The 13,121-nt window shown below is 45.0% G+C and overlaps 1 protein-coding gene across 1 annotated transcript in view; it reads left to right on the top strand.

Annotated features, from left to right (window-relative positions):
* The window catches only part of LOC143808696 (cytochrome P450 2B11-like), a 127,838-nt gene that overhangs the window by 68,769 nt on the left and 45,948 nt on the right, over positions 1–13,121 (top strand). The window contains exons 5-6 of the mRNA XM_077291618.1: positions 6,217–6,377; positions 8,245–8,421. Of these exons, the coding sequence (XP_077147733.1) occupies positions 6,217–6,377; positions 8,245–8,421 (338 nt within the window). The remainder of the gene's footprint in view (positions 1–6,216; positions 6,378–8,244; positions 8,422–13,121) is intronic.

The raw sequence follows: 13,121 nt of genomic DNA, 5'->3' as shown, positions 1-13,121 counted from the left end.
TGTCAAAACTGTTTTAAGACGTCTGAAAGAGAACCATCTGTATATTAAGCCGGAGAAATGCGAGTTCCATCGTTCTGAGATACAGTTCTTAGGTTATATCATCTCTCCCCAGGGGCTGAACATGGAATCTGGTAAGATTCAGGCTATCCTTGACTGGCCGGTACCCAAGAACGTTAAGGAGGTCCAACGTTTTATTGGTTTTGCAATTTTCTACAGACACTTCATTCGAAATTTTTCTGATATTGTCCATCCCATTACTTCCATGACAAAGAAGGAAAAGCCCTTTAAGTGGTCATCACAGGCTCAAGAAGCTTTTGATCGGCTTAAGATCTGTTTCACATCAGCACCGCTGTTGATACACCCGGATCCAACACTTTCTTTCATTGTGGAAGTGGATGCTTCTGATAATGCTTTGTGGGCTATTCTCTCTCAAAGAACTGGAGACAAGGGTCTTCTACATCCTTGTGCTTTCTTTTCCCATAGACTAACCTCAGCAGAGAAGAATTACGACGTGGGAGACAAGGAATTGGTGGCTATTATTGCGGCTTTCAAAGAATGGAGGCATCATCTACAAGGAGCTGCACAACAGATCACAGTGCTAACTCACCATCGCAATTTAGAGTTCCATAGATCGGCTAGATGTCTTTCTCCTCGTCAGGCTCATTGGAACTTATTTTTAAATCAATTTAACTTTGTTATCTCGTACCGCCCAGGTTCTTGTAATGGGAAGGCTGATGCTTTATCCCGAATCCATGCTGCGGATTCTGTACCTGGAGCCCCATCCAAGACCATTCTATCTGAGCCAATTTCATCAGAGTTATCCACGATCAGGACTTGTGGAAGGAGTGCAGGGAGGCCTATGACGGTGATGTATTTCTGGCCAACCCACCTGTGGATATTAATCTTGTCTTTAAGGGTGGCATGTGGTTCAGAGATTGACGTATCTACATCCCTGAGGTCGTCCGTCTGCAGATCCTCAAGTTGGTACATGACTACAAGTTGGCTGGTGACAGGGGGTACAGAAGACACAAGAGTTCCTGAGCCAATTCTTCTGGTGGCCAACTTGCCTGAAGGATACTAAGGACTATGTTCTCTCTTGCAAGGTATGTGCTCGTTACAAGACTCCTCATGTGGCACCTACGGGTCTTCTACAACCATTACCTGTTCCGTCCCGCCCTTGGGGGTCTATATCAATGGACTTTATTGTGGAGCTGCCTACATCGGGGGGCATGAATACAATCATGGTGGTAGTTGATCGCCTGACTAAAGCTGCTCATTTTGTTCTGTGCACCGGCCTCCCCTCAGCTTAAGATACAGTGAACTTGGTTATACAGAATGTCTTTCGGTTGCATGGGGTCCCGGATGAGATCATCTCTGACCATGGAGTACAGTTTACTTCAAGATCCTGGAAGGGGATTTGCTCTGAACTCAATATTAATGTGTGTCTCTCTTCCACTTATCATCCCCAGACAAATGGTCAGACTGAGCATACCAACCAGATGCTGGAACAATATCTAAGATGCTATGTCAGCCATCTCCAGGATGATTGGTTGGAGTTTCTGCCGTTAGCCGAATTTTCATATAACAATTCTCAGCGCGCATCCACTAAATTTACACCTTTCTTTGCCAATCTGGGTTATCATCTGTGTATCTTACCTAGGTCTCCAATTAATTATCCGGTTCCGGCAGTGGAGGAAAGGCTGACTGCGATGAGGCAAAATCTGGAGGTTCTGAAGGAATCCCTGACCACAACTCAAGAACGTTATAAAAGACTGGCTGATAGATTCCGTAAACCTGCACCCATGTTCAAGGTAGGAGATTCTGTGTGGTTAGCAACTAAGAATCTGAAGTTATACTTTCCTTCACAAAAACTTGGACAGAAATTCATTGGTCCTTTCAAGATCAATGGTATTGTGAGCTCTGTGGCCTGCCGGCTGAAGCTGCCTAAGACTATGAAGGTACCTCCAGTTTTTCATGTATCTTTACTAAAGCCTGTATCTCCTAATACCTTCCAGGGATGTGTTGTGCCACCTCCACAGCCTGTGGTTATTGATGGGCAAGAACAATTTGTGGTGGAGGAAATTGTTGATTCCACGATTCGCAGGAATCGGCTCCAATATCTGATAAGATGGCAGGGATATCCCCCCTGAGGAAGACTCTTGGGAGCCTGTGGAAAACATCAATGCTAGGGTTGAGCGACTTTTATTTTTATAGAATCGGGTCGGGTTTCACGAAAAACGACTTTCTCAAAAGTCGGGTCGAGTGAAATCGGCCGATCCTATAAAAAAGTCGGGGTCGGGGTCAGCCGAAACACGAAACCCAATGCAGTGCAATAGGATACTATGGTTCCCAGGGTCTGAAGGAGAGGAAACTCTCCTTCAGGCCCTGGGATCCGTATTAATGTGTAAAATAAAGAATCAAAATAAAAAATATTGATATACTCACCCTCGGACGCGCCCTGGTACTAACTGGCAGCCTTCCTTCCTAAGAATGAGCGCGTGAATGACCTGCGGTGACGTCACGGCTTGTGATTGGTCGCGTGAGCGGTCACATGGGCGGTCGCGACCAATCACAAGCCGTGACGTCATCTAAGGCCCTTCACGCGCTCATTCTTACATTCTTAGGAAGGAAGGCTGCCGGAAAGAAGAAGGGCGCATCCGAGGGTGAGAATATTCCTATTAGGTATATACTCACCCTTGGATGTGCCCTGCTTCTTTCCGGCAGCCTTCCTTCCTAAGAATGAGCACGTGAAGGGCCTTAGATGACGTCGCGGCTTGTGATTGGTCGCGACCGCCCATGTGACCGCTCACGCGACCAATCACAAGCCGTGACGTCACCGCAGGTCATTCATGCGCTCATTCTTAGGAAGGAAGGCTGCCAGTTAGTACCAGGGCGTGTCCGAGGGTGAGTATATCAATATTTTTTATTTTGATTCTTTATTTTACACTCAAATATGGATTTTGATACCGATTACCGATATCGCAAACATATTGGAACTCGGTATCGGAATTCCGATACCAGATTCAGAAGATCACCGACCTCATGGCCGACTCCACACAGGGGTCGGGTTTCATGAAACCCGACTTTGCCAAAAGTCGGTGACTTCTGAAAATGGCCGACCCGTTTCGCTCAACCCTAATCAATGCCCAACAGAAGATTTCTCATTTTCATCAGAGATTCCCTGAGAAACCAGGTCAAGGATCGTCCTGAGGCCACTTCTAAGGAGGGAGTAATGTCAGGACTCTGAACATTTTTTATTACCTTTTGTGCATTATTGCCCTTTTCCAAGATGGCATCTTTGGTCTCATGTGCACTGTGTCTTCCTGCTATAAAACTCCACCCCAGCCTTCAGTCTGTGCTAGAGTATTCTGCCTTGCATCCAGCTCCTGACTCTGATGACTCCCTGGCTATATACCTGCTCCTGTGAACCTGTGTGGTGATCCTGCTACTCTGCTCTGAGTTCCTGCTGCATATACGAGTTTCCAGTAATCCTCCTTCATCTGCTGCTCGTGTTTACTTCCATCTGCATTTGCTGGACATTTAAGCTGTTGCTGCTCTGCAAAAACCTGAGACTATTACCCAGGCCTCCCTGGTTGAGCTAAGATATTATTTGAACTGCCTTATAAGCATATCTATCTGTGTTTGGACTAAAACAAGGACTTATTCATGTCAAGTATCCTGAAGAATAATTGTGCTTCATAGACTTTCTGCATGATTGCATTTTCCTCTGAAGCTTCCTATAGTCATCAGAGATTCCCTGAGAAACCAGGTCCAGGATCGTCCTGAGGCCGCTTCTAAGGAGGGAGTAATGTCAGGACTCTGAACATTTTTTCTTACCTTTTGTGCATTATTGCCCTTTTCCAAGATGGCATCTTTGGTCTCATGTGCACTGTCTTTCTGCTATAAAACTCCACCCCAGCCTTCACTCTGTGCTAGAGTATTCTGCCTTGCATCCAGCTCCTGACTCTGATGACTCCCTAGCTATATACCTGCTCCTGTGAACCTGTGTGGTGATCCTGCTACTCTGCTCTGAGTTCCTGCTGTATATACGATTTTCCAGTAATCCTCCTTCATCTGCTGCTCGTGTTTACTTCCATCTGCATTTTCCTGACATGTAAGCTGTTGCTGCGCTGCAAAAACCTGAGACTATTACCCAGGCCTGCCTGGTTGAGCTAAGATATTATTTGAACTGCCTTATAAGCATATCTATCTGTGTTTGGACTAAAACAAGGACTTATTCGTGTCAAGTATCCTGAAGAATAATTGTGCTTCATAGACTTTCTGCGTGATTGCATTTTCCTCTAAAGTTTCCTATAGACTGCTAAGCTGTGTTTTATATTTACACCAAGTGTTGTGGACTTGAGTTTCTCTCTGCACCTGTTTGAATCATGGTGTGATAATATAGACTTTGCCACTTATAAAACTGTGTCCTGTAGTTGTCTTGTTCCATGCAAAGAGTCTCCTGAGTTATACCCTATAATTTTTACATGCTGGTTCATTCTGTCATCTGACAACATGGGAACCACAGATCTCTGACTGGTGGTAATGATCATACCACTGATGATGATAGGATAGTATTCGCTGTGCAGTCATGCAGATGAGAGCATTGAAAACAATGAATATTTGGGCCCCCTCTCAAATGAATGGGGTCTGGGTTCAGGTTCAGGTACTGTTCTGGTACACAAATCAAACTCTTTTTTAACTGTTCAGCCGAACCCACCGGATCCGAACATCCAGAGGTTCACTCATCACTATTTATGATATCAGCATGGACATTTTCATATCAAGGATGTAGAGTGGAATTAAAAGGGCTTACTTTCTTTCTGTACAGCAAAAGGAATACCATATAGGCTAACATGAACTCCTTGTGGCAAAAAATGATTCTGATTGGTGAGAAGCACATGAATTCAGTGAAGACTAGTGTTGAGCATTCCGATACCGCAAGTATCGGGTATCGGCCGATACTTGCGGGTATCGGAATTCCGATACCGAGATCCGATACTTTTGTGGTATCGGGTATCGGTATCGAAACAACATTAATGTAAAAATGTGTAAAAGAGAGAATTAAAATAAAAAATATTGCTATACTCACCTCTCCGACGCAGCCTGCACCTTACCGAGGGAAGCGGCAGCGTTCTTTGCTTAAAATTCGCGCTTTTCTTTCCTTTACGTGAAGTCCCGGCTTGTGATTGGTTGCGTCGCAGTCACATGGGCGACGCAACCAATCACAGCAAACCGTGACGTAATTTCAGGTCCTTAAGGATTTTAAAATTACGTCCCGGCTTTGTGATTGGTTGCGTCGCAGTCACATGGGCGACGCAACCAATCACAAGCCGGGACGTCACGGGAGGCTGGACAAGCGCGCATTTTAAAATGCGCGCGTGTCCAGCCTCCCGGCTTGTGATTGGTTGACCGCCACGCAACCAATCACAAGCCGGGACGTCACGGGAGGCTGGACAAGCGCGCATTTTAAAATGCGCGCGTGTCCAGCCTCCCGTGACGTCACGGCTTGTGATTGGTTGCGTCGCCCATGTGACTGCGACGCAACCAATCACAAAGCCGGGACGTAATTTTAAAATCCTTAAGGGCCTGAAATTACGTCACGGCTTGCTGTGATTGGTTGCGTCGCCCATGTGACTGCGACGCAACCAATCACAAAGCCGGGACGTAATTTTTAAATCCTTAAGGACCTGAAATTACGTCACGGCTTGCTGTGATTGGTTGCGTCGCCCATGTGACAGCGACGCAACCAATCACAAAGCCGGGACTTCACGTAAGGAAAGAAAAGCACAAATTTTAAGCAAACAACGCTGCCGGTTCCCTCGGAGAGGTGAGTATAGCAATATTTTTTATTTTAATTCTTTCTTTTACACATTAATATGGTTCCCAGGGCCTGAAGGAGAGTTTCCTCTCCTTCAGACCCTGGGAACCATCAGGAATACCGTCCGATACTTGAGTCCCATTGACTTGTATTGGTATCGGGTATCGGTATCGGATTGGATCCGATACTTTGCCGGTATCGGCCGATACTTTCCGATACCGATACTTTCAAGTATCGGACGGTATCGCTCAACACTAGTGAAGACCACAGCAGGCATTAGGACCCCATAGATTGGACATTTGTAGAATATTTAAAGCCCATGATGAGCCCTTTTAGGAATAGACAATTTATTTTCATGACTTAATATTCTTGCTATATATTTTTTATATTTTCAGGAAAACCCTTTAATAATCTAACCATTATAAATGCTGCCGTCGCAAATATAATTGTGTCCTTACTGCTGGATCATAGATTTGAATATGATGATCCCACAATCCTGAAGCTCATGAGATTAATCAACGAAAATGTCCAGATTGCAGAAAGTGCTATGGTCAAAGTAAGTTTTTTTTCTACCACTGTTAGATGCAAAACTTAGGATAAAAACAAATGAGCAAATACACTATCATAAGTAAATAAACAGTAATAGTACATGAATATAACATAGGAAACTTCATTGACACTATTTTGATCAGAAGAGCATACATGCCATCCCATCGCTACAAGATGTACTCAATCAGGATGATCCCCACAAGCAATCCCATCGCAACAAGATCTACCCAATCCGGATGGTCCCTACAAGTCATCCCATCGCGACAAGCTCTATCCAATCAGAATAGTCCCTACAAACCATTTCATCACGACAAGATGTACCAAGTCACGATGACCCCTTTAAGCCATCCCATCGCCACAAGATGTGCCCAATCAGGATGGCCCCTAACTCTTCTAGTTCACCTCACTATGTCTCAGCAGGGCTCAAAATAGATTGGGGCAGAACAAGACCCAGACATGACTGTTTCACACCATGGGAACTTTGTAGACAAAAAGCACAGCCCCAAAAGGGAGGACACGCCCTTTATGTAAAAAGTGCTAGAAACTAAAGCATAACTAAAAATATTAGCTGGAACACAAGATTTATCTGCACATTCACACTGTCGCCCCTTGAATGTGACAAATGGGCAATAATCTGCAGTAAGTAAATAGTAAATGAACCTGCTCCGGACCTAAGATGATGAGAGAGACCGGAAGCCAGGGTGCAGCAGCTTTATAAGAAGGAGGAGGGTCACATACTGGAAAGAGAGAGCACACAAGGCAGACACACACACGTCACTGCAATGAGTTAACCCTAGCATGACAAGAACGGGCCTTCGGTTAGGGGTGCATCGGCAGATATAGCCGAAGTGCCCCACATGACAGAAAAATGGAAAAAGTTACGGATATCAGAAAAGCCTGCCATTCGCCAATCTTTTTTAACAAAGTCCTCAGTTTTTTATGTAGTAAGATATAAAAAAAAGCCTTACAAGTTTGGAATGGCTGTAATTAGAGATCAGCTGATCAGACAAAATTGGAGATCACTTGTTTGCTCGTATTTTCCCAAAAAATTCAATAAATGGAAAAGTCATTCTCCACAAATTTAAATGTCTCTTATTATGTTCTGGGATCTTTTCAGACCCATAGCATAACAAAAGACGTAAAAAAATGCAAAACAAATCCTTATTCTCACCACTTACCTCTCTATCCCCTCCACACTGCCACCTGTCCAGTCCTTGTCGCTTCTGCAGATCTCTCCCACTTGGCGTCATAATATACAAATAACCTAGCACACGCTTGCACAGGACTCTCCCAGACATAATCAAACCCCAAAAGTCCTGGCCCAGTGTCAGAGGCCTTAGAATTTTAGCTTCAGCGGTGTCAATCTGAAGGTTTGGCGAGCACCAGACCAGTGACTGTAAGCTGCAGAGGGGCCAAAGAAGAGAGTGTTACGGTAAGTTTAAATAGATATTTTTATTAATATTCTGAAGTCCACTTTGCTGAACCGACATGGAAGGGAATTAAAAAAATAATCTGCTTTTTGACGAATGCAGAATTTTTGTAAAATTGGAATAGAATTCAATTCCACTCAAATTTTTTCGTTCGTCTCTTCAACATTTTTTCCAACTTTCGCTGCATTGCATGATGAAATGAATGATCAAAACTATAAGTCAGCGCTCAAATAAGCTGGCTGTCATAAAGCTATAATAATGGAAAATATAAAAAGGTCGGACCCCTGAAGAAGGGAGAGAAAAAAAACGAAGGGACAGAAAACAAAAAAACATACCTTTAAGGGTTAAAATTCAAATTATAGTTACCTCATACATGTAGAATTATATATACATTGCTAACATATAGCAATGTTGAATTGAAAATGTTTTTGCTCTTTTATCAAGCTGTACAACAGTTTTCCTTCACTGATTCGCTGGCTTCCAGGGGAACACAATAAGATATTTGAAAACCACAATCTTATGCAGAGTTTTATAACGGAGACATTTACAAGAAAGGAGAAAGAACTGGACATAAACAATCAGAGAAACCTCATCGATGCCTTCCTTGCTAAACAACAAGAGGTATATTCACCTTGAGTTATATATGTTAATGTTACCAATAGTGTTGAGCGATAGCTTCCGATATTGGGAAATATCGGATAGGATTGGATCGGACCGATACCCAAAAAATATCGGATATCGCCGATTCTGATACCGGAAACCAATGCAAGTCAATGGGACACAAATATCGGAATTAAAATAAACCCTTTCTTTCCTTGTAGGTTAATTCTACATGAAGGAAAACAACTAAGAATAATGTAGAATGTATTGGGGGAGGTGGAGGAGACATTAAAGGCATAGAGGTTTAGCCTAATCAAATGAAAGAGCAGGAATTAATTTTTTTTACAACGTTTGGAGTTACAAAGATACTGACTATGTTAAGATTTTTTATATCTTGTCAGATATTTATGTTTGACTATGCTCTTCACCTTCTTTTTTACTTCTCCCACACTTTCTCCTTCATCATCCTCAGCAGCAGCACCTTTTTCATCAACTTTTTCTTCACCTTATTCATCTTTTTCTTCACCTTCTTCCTATTGTTCGTTTTTTTACATTCTTCATATTTTTCTTATTCAACTATTATTCTTCTTCATCTTCTACTTCTTCATCTTCTTCATATTCTTCTTCTTCATAATATTCTTATTTGTGACAGGCATTCCTGTAGTTGTTATCTATAAAAGTTTGAAGATTACACCTTCCGATCTGCCGGCTGTCACAAAAGATTTACAACAGGATTTGTCCGCGATCAGTTTGTCCTGCAGCAGCAGGTATTTTCCAGGGGCACCACGAAGAGGAACAGACTCACTCCCATACACTGCTTAGTCTTCTTCTGCTTATAATTTAGATAATATCTTTTGCTCCCATTTTTAGTCTTATGCTTAATGTTCTGCTTTTTGTTCTGCAGCGTCTTGTTCTTCTGCTTCTTGGTCTTCTGTCTCTTGTTCTTCTGTATCTTGGTGGTTGTCTTCTTGTTCTTTGTCCCCTTGGTCATCTTTTTCAGGGTCATCTTCTTGGTCTTCTTTGGCATGGTCTTCAGGGTCGTCGTCATCAGGGTCGTCATCTTCGGGGTCTTTGTCTCCAGGGTCGTCGTTTCCAGGGTCGTCATCTTCTTTGGGGTGGTTTTTGGGGTGGTCTTCAGGGTCGTCGTCTTCAGGGTCACGTCAGGGACAGAGTGATTACTAAAAAACATTTCAAAAAGCTTGAGCTTGGAAATGTAGTAGAAGGTATAAGAAGGCTGAGGAACTGCCCTGAGCCAGCTGACGGTACTGAAACCCGGATGGGTAGCTGAAGCTACAAGAGCCAATGGAACTACCGAGGACCAGCTGACGGTACTTGAACCCGGTTACTAAGCAGGAGGTACCTGTGCCAGAAAGCACTACCAAGGACAAGCAGACGTTGCTGGAGCTCAGATACCGAGAAGTAGGCACCTAATCCAAAGGCACTGCCTGGAACCAGCTGATGTTACTGGAACTCAGGGGGACATAATCAAGATTGAGTTCCAAAAAACCAGCTGACAGTACTGGAATCGGGATGGTTAGCAGAAGGTACAAGAGCCAATGGAACTACCAAGGACCAGCTGACAGTACTGGAACCCGGTTACTAAGCAGGAGGTACCTGTGCCAGAAAGCACTAAGAAAGGACCAGCAGACATTACTGGAACTCGGATACCGAGAAGGAGGCACCTAATCCAAAGGCATTGCCTGGAACAAGCTGACATTACTGGAACTCAGGGGGACATACTCAAGATTGACTTCCAAAGAACCAGCTGACGGTACTGGAACACGGATGTTAGCAGAAGGTACTAGAACCAATGGAACTTCTAAGGACCAGCTGACGGTATTGGAACCCGGTCCTAAGCAGGAGGTACCTGTGCCAGAAAGCCCTACCAAGGACCAGCAGATGTTGCTGGAACTCAGATACCGAGAAAGAGGCACCAAATCCAAAGGCACTGCCTGGAATCAGCTGACGTTAATGGAACTCAGAGGGACATATTCACGATTGACTTCCAAAGAACCAGCTGATGGTACTGGAACCCGGATGGTAGCTGAAGGTACAAGAGCCAATGGAACTACCGAGGACGAGCTGATGGTACTGGAACCCAGTTACTAAGCAGGAGGTACCTGTGCCAGAAAGCACTACCAAGGACCAGCAGACGTTGCTGGAACTGCTGGAACTCAGATAGCGAGAAGGAGGCACCTAATCCAAAGGCACTGCCTGGAACCAGCTGATGGTACTGGAACCCGGATGGCTAGCAGAAGGTACACATGAAAAAAAAAACAGTTACAAGGCCACGATCTGGCCTGAGTTACTGAAACCCACAGTCCTACAGGAGGTGCTTGTCCTATTGGCACTACAGAACCAGCCTTCATTGCCAGATCCCGCAGCCCACATAGGAAGCACCTAAACTGCAAGCACCATACAGTTGGCTAACCCGGCCGCAACCCAACAGGACAATGTACTGGAGGCACAGTAACGTTGACACTTCCCGGAAACAGCTGACGATACTGGAACCAGGCTGTGCAGAAGGGAGTATCCATGCCAAATACACTTCTGAGCAGCAACTGGCGGTGTTTGAGCCCAGGGTACATAATAGAAACAGAGCGTGGCCAGAGGCCTAATTGGAGCAAGTTTAAAATCTGTAGAAGTGTGAATGTGGACAGAGCAGGAGAAATTGCTGGACACACAGCAGGGAATCAACAGATGATAATGAACCCCAATAACACAGTAGCATTTGTTGACTGTGTAGACGGCACTTCTGAGCAGCAACTGAAGGTGTTGAAACCCAGGGTAAATACTAGAAACTGAGTGTAGGCAGAGGCCTAATCGGAGCAAGTTTAAAATCTGTGGTAGTGTGAATGTGGACAGAGCAGGAGAAATTGCCGGTCACACAGCTGGGGATCAGCTGACGTTACTGAACCCCAGAAACACTGGAGCATGTGTTGACTGTGCAGACGGCACTTTCGAGCAGCAACTGGCGGTGTTGAAGCCCAGGGTTAATACTAGAAACTGAGTGTAGGCAGAGGCCTAATCGGAGCAAGTTTAATGTCAGTTGTAGTGTGAATGTGGACAGAGAGGTAGACATTGCCGGACACATAGCAGGGGATCAGCTGATATTACTGAACCCCAATAACACTGGAGCATGTGTTGACTGTGCAGACGGCACTTTCGAGCAGCAACTGACGGTGTTGAAGCCCAGGGTTAATACTAGAAACTGAGTGTAGGCAGAGGCCTAATCGGAGCAAGTTTAATATCATTTGTAGTGTGAATGTGGACAGAGAGGTAGACATTGCCGGACACTCAGCAGGGGATCAGCTGACATTACTGAACCCCAATAACACTGGAGCATGTGTTGACTGTGCAGACGGCACTTTCGAGCAGCAACTGGCGGTGTTGAAGCCCAGGGTAAATACTAGAAACTGAGTGTACGCAGAGGCCTAATCGGAGAAAGTTTATTGTCAGTTGTAGTGTGAATGTGGACAGAGAGGTAGACATTGCCGGACACACAGCAGGGGATCAGCTGACGTTACTGAACCCCAATAACACTGGAGCATGTATTGACAGTGCAGATGGCACTTTTGAGCAGCAACTGGTGGTGTTGAAGCCCAGGGTTAATACTAGAAGCTGAGTGTAGGCAGAGGCCTTATCAGAGCAAGTTTAATATCAGTTGTAGTGTGAATGTGGATAGAGAGGGAGACATTGCCGGACACACTGCAGGGGATCAGCTGACATTACTGAACCCCAATAACACTGGAGCATGTGTTTACTGTGCAGATGGCACTTCCGAGCAGCAACTGACAGTGTTGAAGCCCAGGTTAAATACTAGAAACTGAGTGTAGGCAGAGGCCTAATCGGATCAAGTTTAATATCATTACTGGGGATTAGTGTTGAGCATTCCGATACCGCAAGTATCGGGTATCGGCCGATACTTGCGGGTATCGGAATTCCGATACCGAGATCCGATACTTTTGTGGTATCGGGTATCGGTATCGAAACAACATTAATGTGTAAAATAAAGAATTAAAATAAAAAATATTGCTATACTCACCTCTCCGACGCAGCCTGGACCTCACCGAGGGAACCGGCAGCGTTCTTTGCTTAAAATGTGCGCGTTTCCTTCCTTCCGTGATGTCACGGCTTGTGATTGGTCGCGTGCCGCCCATGTGGCCGCGACGTGACCAATCACAGCAAGCCGTGACGTAATTTTCAGGTCCTTCTAGGCATTCAGTATTTTAAAATTACGTTCCGGCTTTGTGATTGGTCGCGTCGCGGTCACATGGGCGACGCGATCAATCACAAGCCGTGACGTCACGGGAGGCAGGAAACGCGCGCATTTTTAAAATTACGTCGCGGCTTGTGATTGGTTGCGTGCCGCCCATGTGACCGCGACGCGACCAATCACAGCAAGCCGTGACATAATTTCAGGTCCTGAATGCAGAAATAGGCACGGCTTGCTGTGATTGGTCGCGTCGCGGCCACATGGGCGGCACGCGACCAATCACAAGCCGTGACGTCACGGAAGGAAGGAAACGCGCGCATTTTAAGCAAAGAACGCTGCCGGTTCCCTTGGTGAGGTCCAGGCTGCGTCGGAGAGGTGAGTATAGCAATATTTTTTATTTTAATTCTTTATTTTACACATTAATATGGTTCCCAGGGCCTGAAGGAGAGTTTCCTCTCCTTCAGACCCTGGGAACCATCAGGGATACCGTCCGATACTTGAGTCC

The sequence above is a fragment of the Ranitomeya variabilis genome, chromosome 2 (genome assembly GCF_051348905.1).
Source record: "Ranitomeya variabilis isolate aRanVar5 chromosome 2, aRanVar5.hap1, whole genome shotgun sequence".
Lineage (NCBI taxonomy): Eukaryota > Metazoa > Chordata > Amphibia > Anura > Dendrobatidae > Ranitomeya > Ranitomeya variabilis.
The sequence above is the reverse complement of the archived record's forward strand: the minus strand, read 5'-3'. Positions and strand labels throughout refer to the sequence as shown.